The following is a 17,101-nucleotide window of genomic DNA, read 5'->3' on the forward strand; positions in this document are numbered from 1 at the left end:
TGGAGTGGTATAATGTGTTGATGTCCTAATTTTTTTTTTTTTACTGTTGCAATGAAGTGTAAGCATAACTTTACTGCTGTAGAGTGAGGCTGTAAACTAAACTAACTACAGCTACAAACTAGAAATAAAAGTATGTGTTAAAAATTAAAATATTTGGCTCTGGAATGCAAGGAAGTACAAGTATAAAGTAACATAAAAAGGAAATAGTGCTGAGTAAAGTCCTTTGTTACGTACTCTTAAAATAATCTCTAGTTTCTTTTGCACACATATAGTTATAGATGAACAATAGTGTCCATAATGTAACATGAGCTTAGTGCTCAGCTTTCAGCTTCCACCTGTCTGGCAGTTGTGTATGCATTTTAGTAAATATTTGAGACATTTGCAACAGTGACTAGTTTTAGAGTTCGAATTACCAGCACACACATTTACACAGAGATGAGGAAGTACTGTACTTTCTTCTGCTCTAACAGGGAAGTGAAAGCTGCCTTTGGCCACCGAGAAATAACTACTCTTGGTCATTAGCAGCTGCTGCAGCTCACTGCTCCGTGTATGTCCCACTCATGAGAAAACAAAGGTGCTGACGGACTTACTGCTGAAATTAAGAAGAAAGTTAAATATTTAGAGATGGGTTTTGGAGAGGACCTGCGGTGCCCCCAGGCACATGCAGCTGTCATGCGGCTGCTGGACTCAGAGCTTCACATGATGGAGGTCATGAAGAAGTGGATGGGTCAGCGGGCTAAGAGTGAGCGGGAGTTTTCAGTGCAGCTGCACCACATGGCTGCCATGGTGGAAAAGTTTGACCGGCCCCAGCCTGGTGCAGGACAGGACTACATCAGCCAGCTCAACAAGGTGAGGTCTTAAAGATCACTCTGCAGCTCAATCTGCAAACTCTGCAAACTAATCATCACTGACCACCAGTCATTTAAGTGGAATAAAGCCACTGCATAATACAAGTGTGTGACTTAATTAGTTTTCATAATTAGAATAGTTCTTATAGTGCTATATAGTGCTTCCCATAAAAATAATTGAATTAGATTTTCCTCAATCCCTCCAAAAGTATTTGTATTTAATTATTTGTGCAACAAAATGTGTAGATAGATGGTCATATTGGGACAAAATACTTCCCTAAACAGAAGATTTGTGTTACCTGTCAACAAGAATGCGTTTTATACTGTCCAAAAAACAGCCACGTATTCTAATGTCATCAAATCTAAATAAGAGAACACCTAGGGAGCACACACACACACACACACACATATATAGATATATATATATACATATATATATGTATACAATATAATGTAATATATATACATAAGTTACAACCAGTAAAATGTGTCATGATGTTGTAGTGCTACCTGTGTGTGAAATGCCAAGGTTTACAGAGAAGGCAAGTTATGAAGTAAAAATACGTCATTACTGTACAGATTTTTGCTTTAATATTTTTTTGTGGCGACTTTTTACTTTGACTTACATTTTAACACAAATATCAGTACTTTCTACTCCTTACATGTTAAAAAATTGGCTTGTTACTTTAGTTTTATACCATAGACTGTATTTATATTGTTCATATCTTGATGGACTGCGCATCCTGTGTGGTAAAGTGCTGCAAATGTAGAAGTAACTTAAACCCTCATTCTATCTGAATTCCAGCAGAGGGCGACACGCTCCCCAGAAAACTGTTTCAATTCTGGAAGTTCAGGAGTAATGAGCAAATGCATAAATTGTTTTTCAAAATTGGAAAATAATAAGGCACTTGTTTTGTCCCATTGACTGACTTTTAACAATATGATTGAAATTGAGTATTTTTTAGAGAAATGCTGAATCAGAATCAAACAAGCCCAAACGGAGGGTTAACTTGTGAAGGACTGTTGATCTCTTCTTTGAATGACCTGTCTCCCTGACATTTGTCCCCTGTCTGTCTGTCAGTCGTGGGGAGTGCTGGTCTCTCAAACTGACTACTTCAGTCAGGTGATGAAGAATCGCTCTGAGGCTCTGCTGAATGGTCCCATCAGCAAACTGACGCTGCTCATCAGAGACAAACAGCAGCTCCGCAAAACCTACGCAGAGCAGTGGAACCTGCTGAAGCAGGAGCTCAGCAAGGTGTGTGACTAACATACACACACACACACACACACACACACACACACAGGGGTTAACTTTTTAGGTAATGAACTTTGATTATTTTTGCTTTTTTTCCTTATGATTGACTATCTATATTGACACAGACAGACAAGACGGACACACAAAAAGCCAAACTAAACAAAAATGCCTTGCATATATCTTTAAAGGAAGATCTTTAATCATATTTACTGTGGTCCATGAACTGACACTGCTTAAATGTTTATTTCCCTTTGGTACATTTACTTTTTTGAATTTTAAGTGATGACAAAAAACAAAGCAATGGCACTTAGAAAATTACTATCCATATCATAAATATTACAGTTATTTTGCAACTACTGTTGGACTGTTGTTTCTAGATATCATCTTACAGTTTTTTTCTCAATTGCTTAAGCACTAATTTGAAAGCACACGTTCCAAATGACTTAATTCAGTTTGAACCAGTTACACACTACTGTTGCTAACCTTAAACATTTTAAGCAATTCTACTACTCAGTGATTGGAGTACTGTAAATGAAGTTCACAGAGAAAGTACAAATATACAATAGTTTCACCAAATACTACACAAGACTCAGGTACCAGTTTTCTTACATTTACTACAGTTGTGTGCATGACACTGTTACAACCGATAAACATGAAATACTGTACCTGGTACAGGTTACAATCACAGAAAAAACTAAAAAATATCTAAAAAGGTACAGACATTTTCTCTTCTCCTAGCTGGATCTGGACAGAGATTTTCATCAACATCACAGGCAATATCCTCATTGCCCAGATAAAGTGGGAAGAACCGTCTTGAATGTTGAATCCATCCTTGCACAGCTGCAAGTCAACCTGTTCACAGGCGTCCTCCATGGCCTGAATGAGGGAAACCTCTTCCTCCAACTCCTTCTCCTCCTCTGTAGATTCCCACTTTCACCCTCCCTGTTCTTCTGACTCCTTTCATTTTGGTTGAAGGCAGGTGAACTTACCTGCTGCCCTTTTGCTATATTGCTTAAACCTAAATCGTGTGTCTACAATAAAGCAGTCATGTGTTTGCGCAACTGATGGCTGTGTTTTACAGATTGGCTCATAGGTGTGGTAATTTGAGTGCTTTGGAATTGCAAGGAAGGGACATCATGAGATACTTCTGTGTCTAATGACTACAAGTGTGTTTAGTGTTTTGCAAATCACTATGTATTTTTTATATATTTTGCAAAAAGTTTGAAGCTGACATTGACTTTATTGCACATCTGGGCCAACACTCCTTGAGTGTGGGGTTTTGATAACTTTGTAATACTTTTGATTTCAGTGTGTGAGCAATCATCAAAAACTGTAACATGCAGAAGTGCATTGCAGTGTCAGCATCATAAATTGACAGCAGTTGAATGAAATGAGGTTCAGTAGACTGGAAAGATTGCCTGTAAATGCATTTTGATGCAATCTCAAACTGTTGGCTGCCCCAACTGTTTTTATTACCCAATTACATCAGGAAAATTATGTGTTCCTTTTCGGTTATCCATATTGGGTTGCAGTTTGGCCTTCTAGCAGACAGTTGATTTTTATTGTGCAGACGGCAACTTTAGTTTTGTGTGAATTGCTGTGTGGTACAACAGATAGACTTCACGTTGTGATTGTGAATGAACAAAAATTTCAGAAAGGCTGTTGGTGGAGTTTTAAAGTATTAACATCAGCAACCCACAAAAGAGAGATCATTTCCTCTTACTTCTTCTCTGGTGTATCATGTTCCTCTGCGGTGAAACCTAACAGAGTCACTGTCCACTTCCTGTCTCATTTAGTGCTCCAACTCTGTGAGGCAGCTTTTAACCACACAAATACTGTAGGTCCTCTGAATAACCTTTTTTAACCAAATATTTTCCATCTGTGTGTGTCTGTGGGCTGCTTCAGGTGACCCAGACAGAGCTGGAGAGGCTGAAGAGCAACTACAGACAGGCAGTGAGAGAGGTAACTCAGGCTAAGAAGAAGTACCAGGATGCCTATAAAGGTGAGAATCACATGTACGTGAACTTCAGTTTCACAATGACGTGTGTATATCCATCATGACACAATGTCATCTCCACCTTCCTGTACGTGTGTGTGTGCAGATAAAGAGCGAGACAAGACTAAAGAGCGTTACGTAAAGGCTTCACTGAAACTCCACGAGCTGCATAACGAGTATGTGCTGTCTGTGCGAGCTGCTCAAGTGTACCATCAGCAACACTACAATCAGATCCAGCCCACGCTGCTCAATGCACTGCAGACTCTGCAGCAGGAGATGGTGCTCATACTGTAAGATGCATCTGCTACAGTGTGTGTGTGTGTGTGTGTGTGTGTGTGTGTGTGTGTGTGTGTGTGTGTGGTTCTATTTACTGTTTTTCTGTTTTCATTGTACACAATGGTACACAACACTGTACATATAAGAACAATGCTAACTTCAAAAGCACATTTTAACTAATAAAATTCCACACTTCATGCACATGTTTCCCCCTATTAAATGAACACTCCACAATAAGTTTTTTTTTTTTTAATCAGCGTTAATAATATGTTTGTCTCGCTTTGCCAGACCCTCCTCCAAAGTGCGCTGAAGGAGGGTCTGGCTACTCCACATTTTACGCTTTTGGGGATGGAAGGAAAACATGCTCTGGTTTCATTGCATTTCTTTAAACCAATCAGAATCATGATGGGCGGTCACAGACGCACTAAACTCCAAACAGAATAGCTGCAAAATAGTGCAAGAGATCTGAGGTGCAGTCAAAAAGAGTACTCCAACACAAAGAAAGTGGAAACGGAAAAATACATGCATCCGGCAGAATTTCCTGCAGCACCGGAGCAATCCCGGAAGTGGAACGCCAGGGTTATAAACGAATGTGTTAACATTTGGTCATGCAGTTGAGAGTAGTGAAGGTTTTAACATTTTTTCCTTGTTTTTGCATTCACAAAACTTAGCTACAAAAACCCAAAACATTTCTTTAATAAGGTTTGAAGATCAAAATGGAAATCATCTAAATTTAGTAGAGTCATGCCATGTATAACTGTCTGCTGAACACAAAGTTTGCAAAAAAGGCCCTGATTGATCAACACAATATGACAAGAATTCAAACATTAAGATGTTTACTGTGATGGACTGATTGCTTCAGGCAATCTCTCAAAGTAGATTTTCATAACAGTGATATGAATCAACCTGCAACCAATGAACCTGTAAATTCTTATGTTTTTTATGCTTTTGGAAAAATGCAATGTGTTTGTCTCAGTTTGTATTATTCTGCTTTCATGTGACACCCCTGACCCCTGAACCAGAAAGGAGATTCTCCAAGAGTATTTTGACATCTCCACTCTCCTCCATCATGAAGTGGTGCGGATCCACAGGGAGATATCTTCTGCTCTAACGGCCATCGATCCTCAAAGAGAATATGAGAGCTTCATCCAACAGAACAGGTAGACTGAGGAAAAACTTCCCCGCCGAAGGCAACAATGCAGTCATGAAAGCTAACGTGTGTGTGTGTGTGTGTGTGTGTGTGTGTGTATGTGTGTGTGGTTGTAGATCTGTAGGCGAGACTCCTGCTTGTGTAGAGTTTGATTGTAGTCTTCTAGAAGACACTGAGCAGCTAAATCCCAGGGAGATTGAACTGAACGACCTCACGCTTGAGGCAATCCAGCACAAGTGAGAACAAACAACACATTTTCATCCAGATGACTGAACTCTACTTTCCTTTGTGTTGTCTCAACTACTTTCTCCTCCTTCTCACCCTCCTTGTTCTTTTTTTACCTCCTATTTCCTCTGACTGTATGTTTAGCATTAATGACTTCCTTCATACACATTATTTCTCCGTCTCCTTTTCCCAGACTGACTGTGGTAGAGGAGGAGCTGCTGGATCTGACTCGGACTCTGGGCTCCCAGCAGTCCTCGGTTGATCAGCTGGAGCTGGAGCTTGACGCTGAGCGGGAAGGTGTAAAAAAAGGCCAGAGGTGAGCAGATCAAAGTCACAAGCATAGAATCAATGATGCTCTTACGTTGTCCTCAGAGGTCACAGAGGATGATTTTGAAATAAAAAGACACACACTTTGGTAGCCGTGAAGACAGATTACTGGCAAACTTAGTGTGCTCTTGGCTGGGCAACAGCAATAACCAGCAGGGTCTCAGGGGGCTGTACCTGCCTCATGAAGTACAGTACCATGCAGCAATATGGTCCGAGGTATGGAGTTTGATTCTCTCATCTGTCTTGGTTGATGAGGTTGTCTGAAGGTGTTAGAGGTTGACAATCCTGTGGGAGTGATAGAGTCATTAACAACCTCCTGGAGGACAACTGGAAACAATATGTTTATAAGCAAAAGGTTGATACTTTTTTACGAACAGCTGGAGAGTACATATGGTGGTGGTGGTGGTAGTGGTGTTCAGAGAGGTGTGTGGAGGTTATGCTGCCCTTTGGTTTCTATTTTGAAGAAACATTTTGTAAATTAACAGTGACATGCTTTATGAGGTTGAATTAACATGACCTTTTGTTGCTGAGATCCTTTTAAATTAAAGAAGTTGAATAATGAGGGCTTCTGTAGTTCCTACTTACCATCACTCTGAGATCATAAAAAATTAATGCTTTGTACGTATTCAGTTTACTTCTCTTATTGTGTATGTGTGTAGAGCAGCAAATCTTCATGTTTGAAAAGCCTTTGCAGTTTTGCTTGAAAAAAATGACTGCAACAAGTAATTTATATTTATTTATTTATATTTATATAATTTATTATCCGAATAGTTGCAGAGTAATTGCCTTTCAATCGTTCATCATTTCAGCTCGAATCCAGAAAATAAGTCTTGCTGTCAATCTATATGGGCTGATTAAAGCTCCAGTCATTGATGAACCCAAACTTGTCTTTCACACAGACTTGGCGATTTGCTTCTTTGGACATTGTGTTAATGAGAGCATACTGCGGGCACTTCTGCTATAGGCCTACCTGCCTGTGTGGGGAACATAGGCTGCACAGAGCAAACACAGATGACAGAGATGATTTGTTTAATTGTATTTTGTTCTGGTAATGAGTTACAAAGACATTCTAAAAAGCCTGTTAGTGCAAGGAATTGCTACTACAAAAAGGCATTTCAACATAATATTGCGAGCCCGGATGCTTTACCGGCAAAGGTATCACTTGGACGCCGGTGTTGCACCGATGCTGCTGCACATCGTCTACCCGTGCTTGGTAGACAATGTAAAATTAAAAAATTAAAATATAAATTATGTTAAGGTCTTTTATTTTATCTGAACATTTTGAAAATGTATTTCTCTGTGACTGCATGCAAGACTTACATTTGTAATAACCTTCCTAAAACCTTACACTAGACCTACATTTATAACTTAAAACAATTGTATTCTACTGCAAAGAAAAGAAAGAACTAAAAATTTAATGCACTAGCACATTGGGTAAATTGTCAGATTATTTGACCCCACTGTAAATGCTTAAGAAAGAGTCCAACTTCAAAATATTGTTTGGGGTAGTTATGTCATCCCTTCACACTAATCTGGACACATGCTTTCTAATTTATAGTCATCACAAAGCCAGTACCTCAGAGGTCACACAAATTAGTATATTAGTAATTTCTTTTTCTTTTTTTGGATGTCATGTATCTCCGTAGAAAAGCTATTTCCGTGTTGTGTTACTTTATTGACTTGTGCAACCCTTTGTGTGGCTAACCCTGAAAAGGCCCACACAAATATAATTCACCCTCCCTGATGTACTGTTGCTCTCTGCTTTGTCCAGAGTCTATCAGTTTAGCAAGAGACATGCGATGGAGGAGTGCCGGTGGCAGGTTGCTCTGTCTCAGGGTGTTAGAGCCAAGCTGGAGGTTCAGAGGCTTCTTCTGAAGGAAAAACTGGACAAGCTGGGCTCCAAAGAACCTCCCTGTGCTCTGAAGCTGGACCCAGACACCATCTCAAATTTGTCCCAGACAAGCAACGTATGTTCTCCCTGCAGGAGTCTTTGTTACTGTTGTTTTTTTTAAGCTCCCAATCTAATTAGAAAATGAAGCCATACTGACTTGGGTGATCCTATCACTTTTTCATAGCTTTGCCAGCAGTTTGAGCATGTTGGTTTTTAGTGACATGTCTTGACAACTATTGGATGGATTACCATGGTATTTTGTACAGATATTCATGTTCCCCAAAGGATCCACTGACTTCTTGTTGAGTGCCACCATCAGGTTTAACTGAATTGTAGAATATTTTGGTTTGTGAGAAAATACCTCCAAAACTAATGACGGTGTCATCAGTCTTAGCTGTACTTGTGCTAATTAGTAAATGTTAGCATGCTAATACATTAACCTAAGATGGTGAAAATAGGTATGGTATGGTATATGCTGTACATCTGCTTAACACCAGCATGTAATTCTTGTCATTTTAAGTATGCTAGCATGTTTGCTGACATTAGCATTTATCTTTAAGCAGTGCTGTGCAAAAGTACCGCCTCCACAGACCAGAGATCTTCAACAGTGGGTCCGTGACCCCTGGGGGTCCTCAGAGTTACTACAGGCCACCTTATTATCTTTAAAAATTCTTTTTTGAAAGTTGTTTTTTCAAAAACGAAATATGTGTCTAAGATTCATCTAAAATATTAGGTTATAGCAAATATAAATTGGCAATTATATTATGTATATAATATATTGGAGATAAGCTTAGGTAAGATAGGCTCTACGGTAGCAGTTAGGCTTAAAGATTCACTGTGCCTTGCACATGTATGTTAATAGTTAAAACATGTTGTGTAAATTATACCCATTTATTTTTATCCATTTGGCCCAGTTTAATATGTAACTAAATTGTTTACAATATATGCAGTAGGGGGTCCTTATTTTTTCTCTCTTTGAGCTAAGGGGTCCATGGCCTAGAAAACATTGACAACCCCTGCTGTAGACTTTTTATTGCTTGATTTTGTCAAAATGTCGTACCATCTCATGTAAGTTGAGACCACACCTTTGTTTTTTACTCCAGTTATGCTTGTAACAAATTAATTGGATATTAAGTTAACCCGTAATAAAAATCTTGCTTTAGTACTAAAAAAGTCTTTGCAAGTGGGCCCACCAAATGAAGTAGATAATCATTTCAAAACAGCCTTGCAAGTCTTATAAGTACTTCTTCTGTATTTTTTGCAATCTGAAGAGGGAGAAGAGAAACAGGGAGGGGGGGGGGGGATAGTAACCGTAACAGGAGAGAGATAAAATAATTTTACATTATGTAATGTTAAATTTATTGACCAACATGATTTGCTCTGGATATTTTCTTCTTATCAGGACCACAGCCCATCATTTTCCAAACCCCTCATGGACGGGATCATAAACCATCTGAGTGGCCTGTTGAAACCCAAATGGGAGGTAGGTTAAACATTGATTTACAATCAAGTCACGAAACAATGACAGAGTACAAGTGATTGTACAAAACTGTTTGGCATAACACATGGAACAATATCTGTTTCTCAGAAGGTTGTTGAAGACATTTTAAAAGGAAGGACAGTGTTATAGTTGAAGGACACTTTAACTGCAGTGTGTTTTTGTGCACTTACCACAAAACAAGCAATTCATCATGCTTTGGAGAAAGTGTATCCATTGCACATCAGCTCACTCAGGCACATTACCTTTCTTTGGGGTCTCGTGCTCCTAACAGCACTGTTGGACTAAACAAGGTCATCTTTGTTGGTCAGAGTCAATACTTTCAAAATTCTCCCTAAGCTAAAACTTTACTAAAAGTTAACTTCTCGGGCAGCAAGTTTATATTTCATTGTTTTATCATTGTTGACAGATGGAGCAATGACCCAGCTGTGCTGCAACAAACTCTCTAAAGGCCATCAATGTGCAATCAATCTTTCAGTTTTCAATTTCAGTAAGATAAAACCACTGTGTTCATGCTGTAAAAAATCATCTTGAGCAAGTTAGCGTCCAAACTTCAAGCCTAAATTATCTGCTATTTTCCTTGAGTGTGAACTACTTGTTGCTCTCTGACTACCAATCATGTGGTTTCCTGGAGGCATGGAAAGTGGTGCGGTTAGACTAAAGTATAACAGACTCTTCTCTGAAGTATCTTTATATATTCTCTGCAGAATTACCCTAAACATTCATCCTTCCATAACTTTTTTTTGGTTTATTTTTTACATCAGTTTTAAAGATTGTGCTTTTCTCTCTTCAGGTGCTCCCATCCATCAACCTGGTACAGGCGGTGGATCGACCTCTGGAGCAGCAGGAGTGGTACCACGGAGCCATTCCAAGACTGGAGGTCCAGCAACTGCTGACGAATGATGGAGATTTCTTGGTGAGGAAGAGTCAAGAGAAAGATGGCTATGTGCTCTCTGTGCAATGGGAAAGATCCTGCAAGCATTTCCTCATTCAGAACACTGATGTAAGTAAATTAATAGACCAAACCACTTTTGTGCAGAGTTGTAGAAGTGCATTTTACATTTATGTGTTTTTGTGTGCGTTTCACATCATGTTTTGAATATGTATGCACATTTTCAATTGAACAAGACCATTTATACTGAATTAAATGATGTACTGTTTCCATCCCAATTCGGTTTATTTAACAGGAAGTTATGTGAGCGTGCGGCTCAATGTTTTTTTCTTAAATTAAATAGAAGTTTAGATGTTTAGAATGAAAAAAATCAAGTACTTAAACAATCTAACAATTTATAAGTCTATTTTGTTTATACGTTTTTTTTATTATGTCTTCGAGATTTTCTGCTTCCTGCATGTTTGCACATAGTTGCACGCTTGTAAATGCTTTTCCATCCGTGTCAGTAGAATATGTACCGTCTGGATGGAGAAGGCTTCCACAGTGTCCCACAGCTGATCCATCATCTGCTGTCCTCACATCAACACATCACCAAGAAGTGTGACATAGTGCTGATAAAACCTGTACCGAAGGTACTGCTGTAACACACACACACAAACAAACACACACACACACACACACAGACACACACACACACACACACAAACGCACTGACCCTAAAAAGGCTTTAACACACAATTTAAACATACTATTAAAGTGCTTCCACAGTCATCCCACATGAAAACTTGAACTTACTCTCTTTCCTTTGAATTCTCTTCCCTCATTGTTTCCCTCCACCCTCGCTGGTGTCATAGTTTAAAACAGCACTACTATGCATCTCATATTGTTCCTTTCTAACCCCATTAGGACAAGTGGGTCTTGGAACATGATGATGTTATCTTGGGACCCCTCATTGGACGGGTGGGTAAACTTAACATATGTTTACAGAAACGTAAAAGTAAAGTGAGAAAAAGCACCAACAAAAAATTATTCATTGCTATTTATTATTCCTTTAAGCGGAATTATCCATGAGTACTGTGCCTAAGTATTTGCCTGTATCTGAGTGAGATCTCTCGAAATGTTGTGAACATATTTGACTTAACCTTAATGGGAAGTATGGTCGATGGGCAAGGAAGTCGTGCTTAATGAGTTACAATAATTGGCTTTAAAATTTCAATTCAATATCGTCCAAAGTATTTTCAGTACAAACTTCCTATTTTCAGCTGTGGCTTAGCAAGCAAACACTGTCCTTGGAAATACAAAAAAGGGAACTTATAAACTGTGGAAAATATCCGGTGTAATTTAGAGTCTTGATATCTCATATTAGCTGCAGCTCAACATGAAAAACTGGAGAACTGTACATTTAGTCCACCATCAGTCACACGGAAATCACTTTAAGAAGGGCTTTCAGATAGAGCAGCCAAAACCCCTTTCTTTTAAGCTATCTTACAAATTTAACCCACTGCCAATTATAGATAGTTTCTATAGTTTGAAAACTTGAAAGTAGTCATAATAGATTTACATGTTTACCTCCTATTTCATTTTAAGTTGTCATGAAATTGTGCACATATGGTAACTATCCGTCAAGAAAAATGGTTGTAACTTTGGATTACAAAAGAATGTTAAAAAAACAGTAACTTATCATGTTCATACTACACAGGGTAACTTTGGAGAAGTGTACAGTGGTCGTTTACGTTCTGATAACACTCCTGTGGCAGTGAAATCCTGTAAAGAGAACCTGGCCCCGGAGCACAAGAGTAAGTTCCTGATAGAAGCCAGGTAAGTACCAATCCACACACACACACACACACACACACACACACACACACACACACACACACACACACACACACCTCTCCTATGCTGTCCAGGATCCTGAAGCAATATGACCATCCTAACATTGTGAAGCTGATAGGAGTGTGTACTCAGAAACAGCCCATCTACATCATCATGGAGCTTGTTCAAGGTAAATATGATCCTGTTAGACTCTAGCTTTATCTCTCAGCTTGTTTACATAACAGCTTCAAGCTTTATTCTACTATTATTGTTTCCATGATTTGTTTGTCTATCATCACTCTCTTTATATGTATGTATTTGTGTGTGTATGTGTGTGTGTTGGTGTGTGTGTGCACATTTCATAAGGTGGGGATTTTCTATCCTACTTACGGCATGAGGGTCACAATCTGAAGCCTAAGATGTTGGTCAAAATGACAGAAAATGTAGCATCTGGCATGGAGTTCCTGGAGAGCAAGAATTGTATCCACAGGTTGGTCAATCAATTAATCAATATTTGTACAATACGATATTATTGTATACAATATTCCATACAAATGTAGTAGTTGTACAAATTATTGGCCTTATTATTAAATTAGGAACAGTTAATATTATGACATCGTATGATGTAACTCAGAGGCACGTCTTGGATTTCACCATTTATAGTGTCACGGTCGTGCTGTTAGATTTGGCAACTGAAAGATCTGATTCAGAGCAGCAACAAGGATCCCCACCAAGCGAGATTATTCCATATGAATGTCCCGCATAGTGTATATTTTTTATACTTCGGAGAAGTTCGCCAAAAATATACACTTAAGTATAACTTTCTAGATTAATATATTATTTTAATCAAACCATGATCTTTTACTTAACCTAACCAAGAAGTTTTGGTTTCTAAACCAAACCAAACTGCGGCCATTTCAAGGGTGTATCGTGCACTTACAGTCACAGATAGACCTACGTTGAATATCAGGCTATTGACCAATAGCTAACACCTTGTTAAGAGATTTCTCTCTTCACGTTCAAGATGGCTCAAGAGATGACACGGGACAACCAAACTACTTTGTACAAAGGGCAACCTGCTCGGCTGAAACACCCAAGAGAGTCGCGCCGAGACAGTTCCTTGTTCCTTTATTTATAGGTTGATACAAACAGAATAGTGTGTGAGTGTGTGTGTCAGTCCTAACCGGACTGATACAAACAGAATAGTGTGTGAGTGTGTGTGTCAGTGTGTGAGTGTTTGTGTCAGTCCTAACCGTTTGGGCCTTCGTCCTTGTGCTTTAGTGAGATACATGTTTCAACAAAAAGAACATCCTGTGAAATGCTTGCATAAGCTTTTATGAGAACAGAGTGTGACAATCACCCCTATATTGCTACACAGCCAAGCAGTTGAATATAGTTGAATATAGTACATCGAATATATCTTATAACACACCTTTAAAAAAAAAAAAAGTCCCACTGTCTGAAAAAAAAAACTGTTCCACAAAAGAGATATGGTTTGCAGAAAGGCATGGCATTAGACAGGAGTGGATTGTACAATTACTTTTTTTTTGGACAAGTTTGCTGTCTGACCTTTAGCAAGCTTGGTTGTTTGAAGAGCTTTACATCTGTTCTTGCCTTTCTGATTACTTTTTATTGAACAAAATGGTGTGCAATGGTAAAACAAATTCCAGAGGGAAGAAAACACAACAGTAAATAATAGACAGAGATTTTGACTGACTAGCGCTACCCCGGCTGGGATGAGTAGCAGGTAAACGTTTGGCTCACCAGCTCCAGCACCTTACAAACTAGCCCTGCAGATAGTCACTATGTCCCCACCAACCCCATCAGTGTCTTGTGGAAGAGTTATTGCCACTTTTTGGTGTGACTGATGCTTTAAAGTGAGGAGTTTCTGGTTATATTGATTGGTCTATCAACACTGAATGAACATGATTGCATGTTATTGACTGGTTGCTAAACAGCGAATGAATGAAGTTACAGATATTGTAAATGTCTTGTACAATCTAATACATAACAAAGATATTTCTTACCAAACCAACATACAAACTAACTCAAAGAAGCATTGTTAGATCAGAGAACACTGTAGGCCTACTTTATGTCTTAACTATGTGGTGAATCTAAAGCCAACAACAATATAACACGCAGGAAACAACATAAAATACAGCAGAGCAGTGTGTAAGACAAATAATTGTTCAAAATGCATGTGTGAACCAAGTGTGAATCACGCTGCAGGCAGATGGACCTTAAAGCATTCATTGTATATAATACAGAACATAATTTACTTCCCTAACATTCTTGTTATCCAACTGTTAGGTAGGTCTGGGAATGCGAGTCTATCCAACTTTTAACCCACCTGCACTTTCCGACTAACACAACATGTTGATTTAGCATCTAAACAGTCGATTTAACGTGAAGGATAAAAAGTGTTCTTGATTAACTGAAAGTTGTTGTGTCCTTGAAGAGGAAGCAGAAAGAATGCTCTGCTGGCTGACCTACAATTTTATTTTCCACTTATATAAATATAAGTCTAACAAAGACAGAACAACCATTAGTTTAGCAGCACATACCAGTACCTCATTGGGTGTTCAGAGAGGCACGACGCAGTTTTAAAAAATAAATACAAAATTAGATATAGCGTAATAAGTGCTTAACGTGTGGTGGTGGAAGATGGGTAGTGACTGCTGTCCTGACTTCCTTTGGATTTTAGTCCACAAAAAAGCACCTTGACCTTCCTAGTAATATTATACAATATATTTTATTCCACAGGTCAATAACAAGGACAGACTGCATCTCTATACTTTTTTGTTGGTAGAAGAGTCCACTTCATGTAAAGGTGTAAAACCATTTAGGGCCTGGTACATTCTTGTTCACCGGTAATATGATTTTAAAATCAGCTGTAAGGGAGACAGGGAGGAAATGCAAGGATGCTGACATGGCTGTGATGATTCTTTTTGTACATGTTGTACGAGCCCAGAGGAAAACTGGTTCACAACCTCTAAAGACTGTGGATCGCAAGGTGAGCAGGAACTGATTATGAAGATCAAACATGGCTTTGTACGTAATCTACAATCACAAAATCTTGCTTTCAAAACCTTATTAAAAGTTAAAAGTGGGAAAAAGTGATGATCAAGAATATGTTGTGCATTTGAAATGATGCAACCTCAAATAGAATTGTTTTAGGGAATCAGTGAGTGGGAGCAATTGCGGTGCTTTAGGTAAGGCATCAGTGGAGGATGTCTGCTCCAGGGAAGACATGAGGTTGTGACACCCGGCTCATTGCAGGAGCACTGTGTGATTTGCCCAGCGGGGACCGATTAGAGAGCAGACTGCTGGCAGATGCTCAGCCTCTAACACTGCATGTCAAACTGCCTCACGCAACACTAAAGACATGAGAAGAATGCCTGTTTTCTCACCCGTTTTAGTCTGTTCTCTTGCTGTTTCTCATTTTTTACATACAGAACATAATTCACTTCTGTCTCTTTTGTATCCATTTTTCATGCATGCATGCCACTTAAATCTTTTTTTTCTTCTTCCTTGTCTTTATTTAAGGGACCTGGCAGCAAGAAACTGTCTGGTTGCAGAGCAAAATGTGGTGAAGATCAGTGACTTTGGGATGTCCCGTCAGCAAGATGATGGTGTCTACTCTGCAGAGGGCAGCCTGAGACAGATCCCTGTCAAATGGACGGCTCCTGAGGCCCTGAACTATGGTACGTCAAAACTTTTTCTGCCCTGCGGTCACAACCAGAAACATATCTCCTGCTCCTTTCTGCCAGTGTTCAATTATAAACTGACATGCATGCCTTTGCTAATGTCGCCCCCTGCTGGTGTTTTAGGTCGTTATACCAAAGAGAGTGATGTCTGGAGCTTTGGGGTCTTACTGTGGGAGACCTTCTCCATGGGAATGACGCCCTACACGAGCATGACTAACCAACAGACACGAGACGAGGTGGAGAAAGGTAAAGACTCATCAGGCTAAATAAGCCAAGTGTCAATGAGTTTGTGTTCAGATGCTATCGAGGAAAATCCCTGCTCATTCGTTGATTCTGACACTGATTCCATTTCTGAACTCCACGTTTCAAAAATGTGTACAGGGTGCTAAGCGTATATCAATACCTGTCTGTGTTATGTTGCAGGATACCGTATGCCCGCTCCACATTGTTGCCCTGTGGAAATCTCCAGGATTATGAACAGTTGCTGGCAGTACGACCCCAGAAACAGACCATCATTCAAGAAACTTCGGGCTGAGCTTAGTGTCATATACAACAAAATGACATAATACAAACCTATTTATTGGACCTGCATATAGAAGCAAAGTGAAGAATAACTAATATTGGAACCCTTTGGTTGTGGAAATAAACTTGGAATTGTGTTTTTGACTTGTAAAATATCAGTTGACCAGTGGATGGCAGCATTCTTGTATCATAACTTCTTGCCTTGTGTGTCTGTTTTTAATTCCTCCTCCTAAGAACAGAAGCTTTCAACACATCAGTTTCTTTTGCTATAACACAAACGTGTGTTACTGTAAACACAACGTACCACTGTGCTGTATATTATTACCATAACTCTTGTGTGTAAACCCCATGTGGCTTGTCTGAAAGACAGCACAGAAACAAACTATCACTTCCTCCTGAGAGGCTGACAACACACACATGGGGACGATGAGGTTTAAATTAACACAGCCTTGAAAGCATTTGTGTCACCTGTTGGGTTTTTAGGATCCAACTGCAGGCCTCCCCTCTTGAGTCAAAGTCAATGGAATGGAAGCATGTAGGTGTAACATGACTGCCTTTAAATATCTAAAATAAAAGTGCAGGCCTGTTGAAGCTGTCCTTTTTACTCTTTTTTCACAGGACGTTAACTGAAAGCTGCTCGTGGGGATCAATCTTAACATGATATTAGCATGTTATAGTACTGTGTTGATGCAAGCCTGG

General features: G+C 39.2%; 1 protein-coding gene across 2 annotated transcripts; it reads left to right on the top strand.

Moving 5' to 3' along the window:
* Nucleotides 1–468: 468 nt before the first annotated feature.
* fes (FES proto-oncogene, tyrosine kinase) lies at nt 469–16,488 on the top strand. Of its 2 annotated transcripts, XM_034879018.1 has the most exons (18): nt 476–849; nt 1,930–2,103; nt 4,009–4,105; nt 4,206–4,389; nt 5,398–5,535; nt 5,642–5,761; nt 5,944–6,066; nt 7,849–8,044; nt 9,371–9,451; nt 10,260–10,469; nt 10,868–10,990; nt 11,265–11,318; nt 12,058–12,176; nt 12,269–12,363; nt 12,540–12,663; nt 15,720–15,877; nt 16,004–16,126; nt 16,304–16,488. In XM_034879018.1, exons 1-18 carry the CDS (start codon nt 625–627, stop codon nt 16,444–16,446), a joined length of 2,487 nt encoding a protein of 828 aa, XP_034734909.1. In that variant the 5' UTR covers nt 476–624; the 3' UTR covers nt 16,447–16,488. The 2 variants fall into 2 exon arrangements, 1 of the variants encoding a protein (XP_034734909.1); XR_004657610.1 differs by lacking the exons at nt 12,058–12,176; nt 12,269–12,363; nt 12,540–12,663; ... (1 more) ...; nt 16,004–16,126; nt 16,304–16,488 and having other exon boundaries at nt 469–849; nt 10,865–10,990.
* The last annotated feature ends 613 nt before the right edge of the window (nt 16,489–17,101 follow it).

The sequence above is a fragment of the Etheostoma cragini genome, chromosome 1 (genome assembly GCF_013103735.1).
Source record: "Etheostoma cragini isolate CJK2018 chromosome 1, CSU_Ecrag_1.0, whole genome shotgun sequence".
Taxonomy (NCBI): domain Eukaryota; kingdom Metazoa; phylum Chordata; class Actinopteri; order Perciformes; family Percidae; genus Etheostoma; species Etheostoma cragini.

What these genes read in the sequence shown, in the direction of transcription:
- fes (XM_034879018.1), top strand. Translation starts at nt 625, where the DNA reads ATGGGTTTTGGAGAGGACCTGCGGTGCCCCCAGGCACATGCAGCTGTC. An exon ending in TGGGACCCCTCATTGGACGG is followed by an intron (nt 11,319 to 12,057) that starts GTGGGTAAACTT and finishes CATACTACACAG; the next exon opens with GGTAACTTTGGAGAAGTGTA. An exon ending in AGCAAGAATTGTATCCACAG is followed by an intron (nt 12,664 to 15,719) that starts GTTGGTCAATCA and finishes TCTTTATTTAAG; the next exon opens with GGACCTGGCAGCAAGAAACT.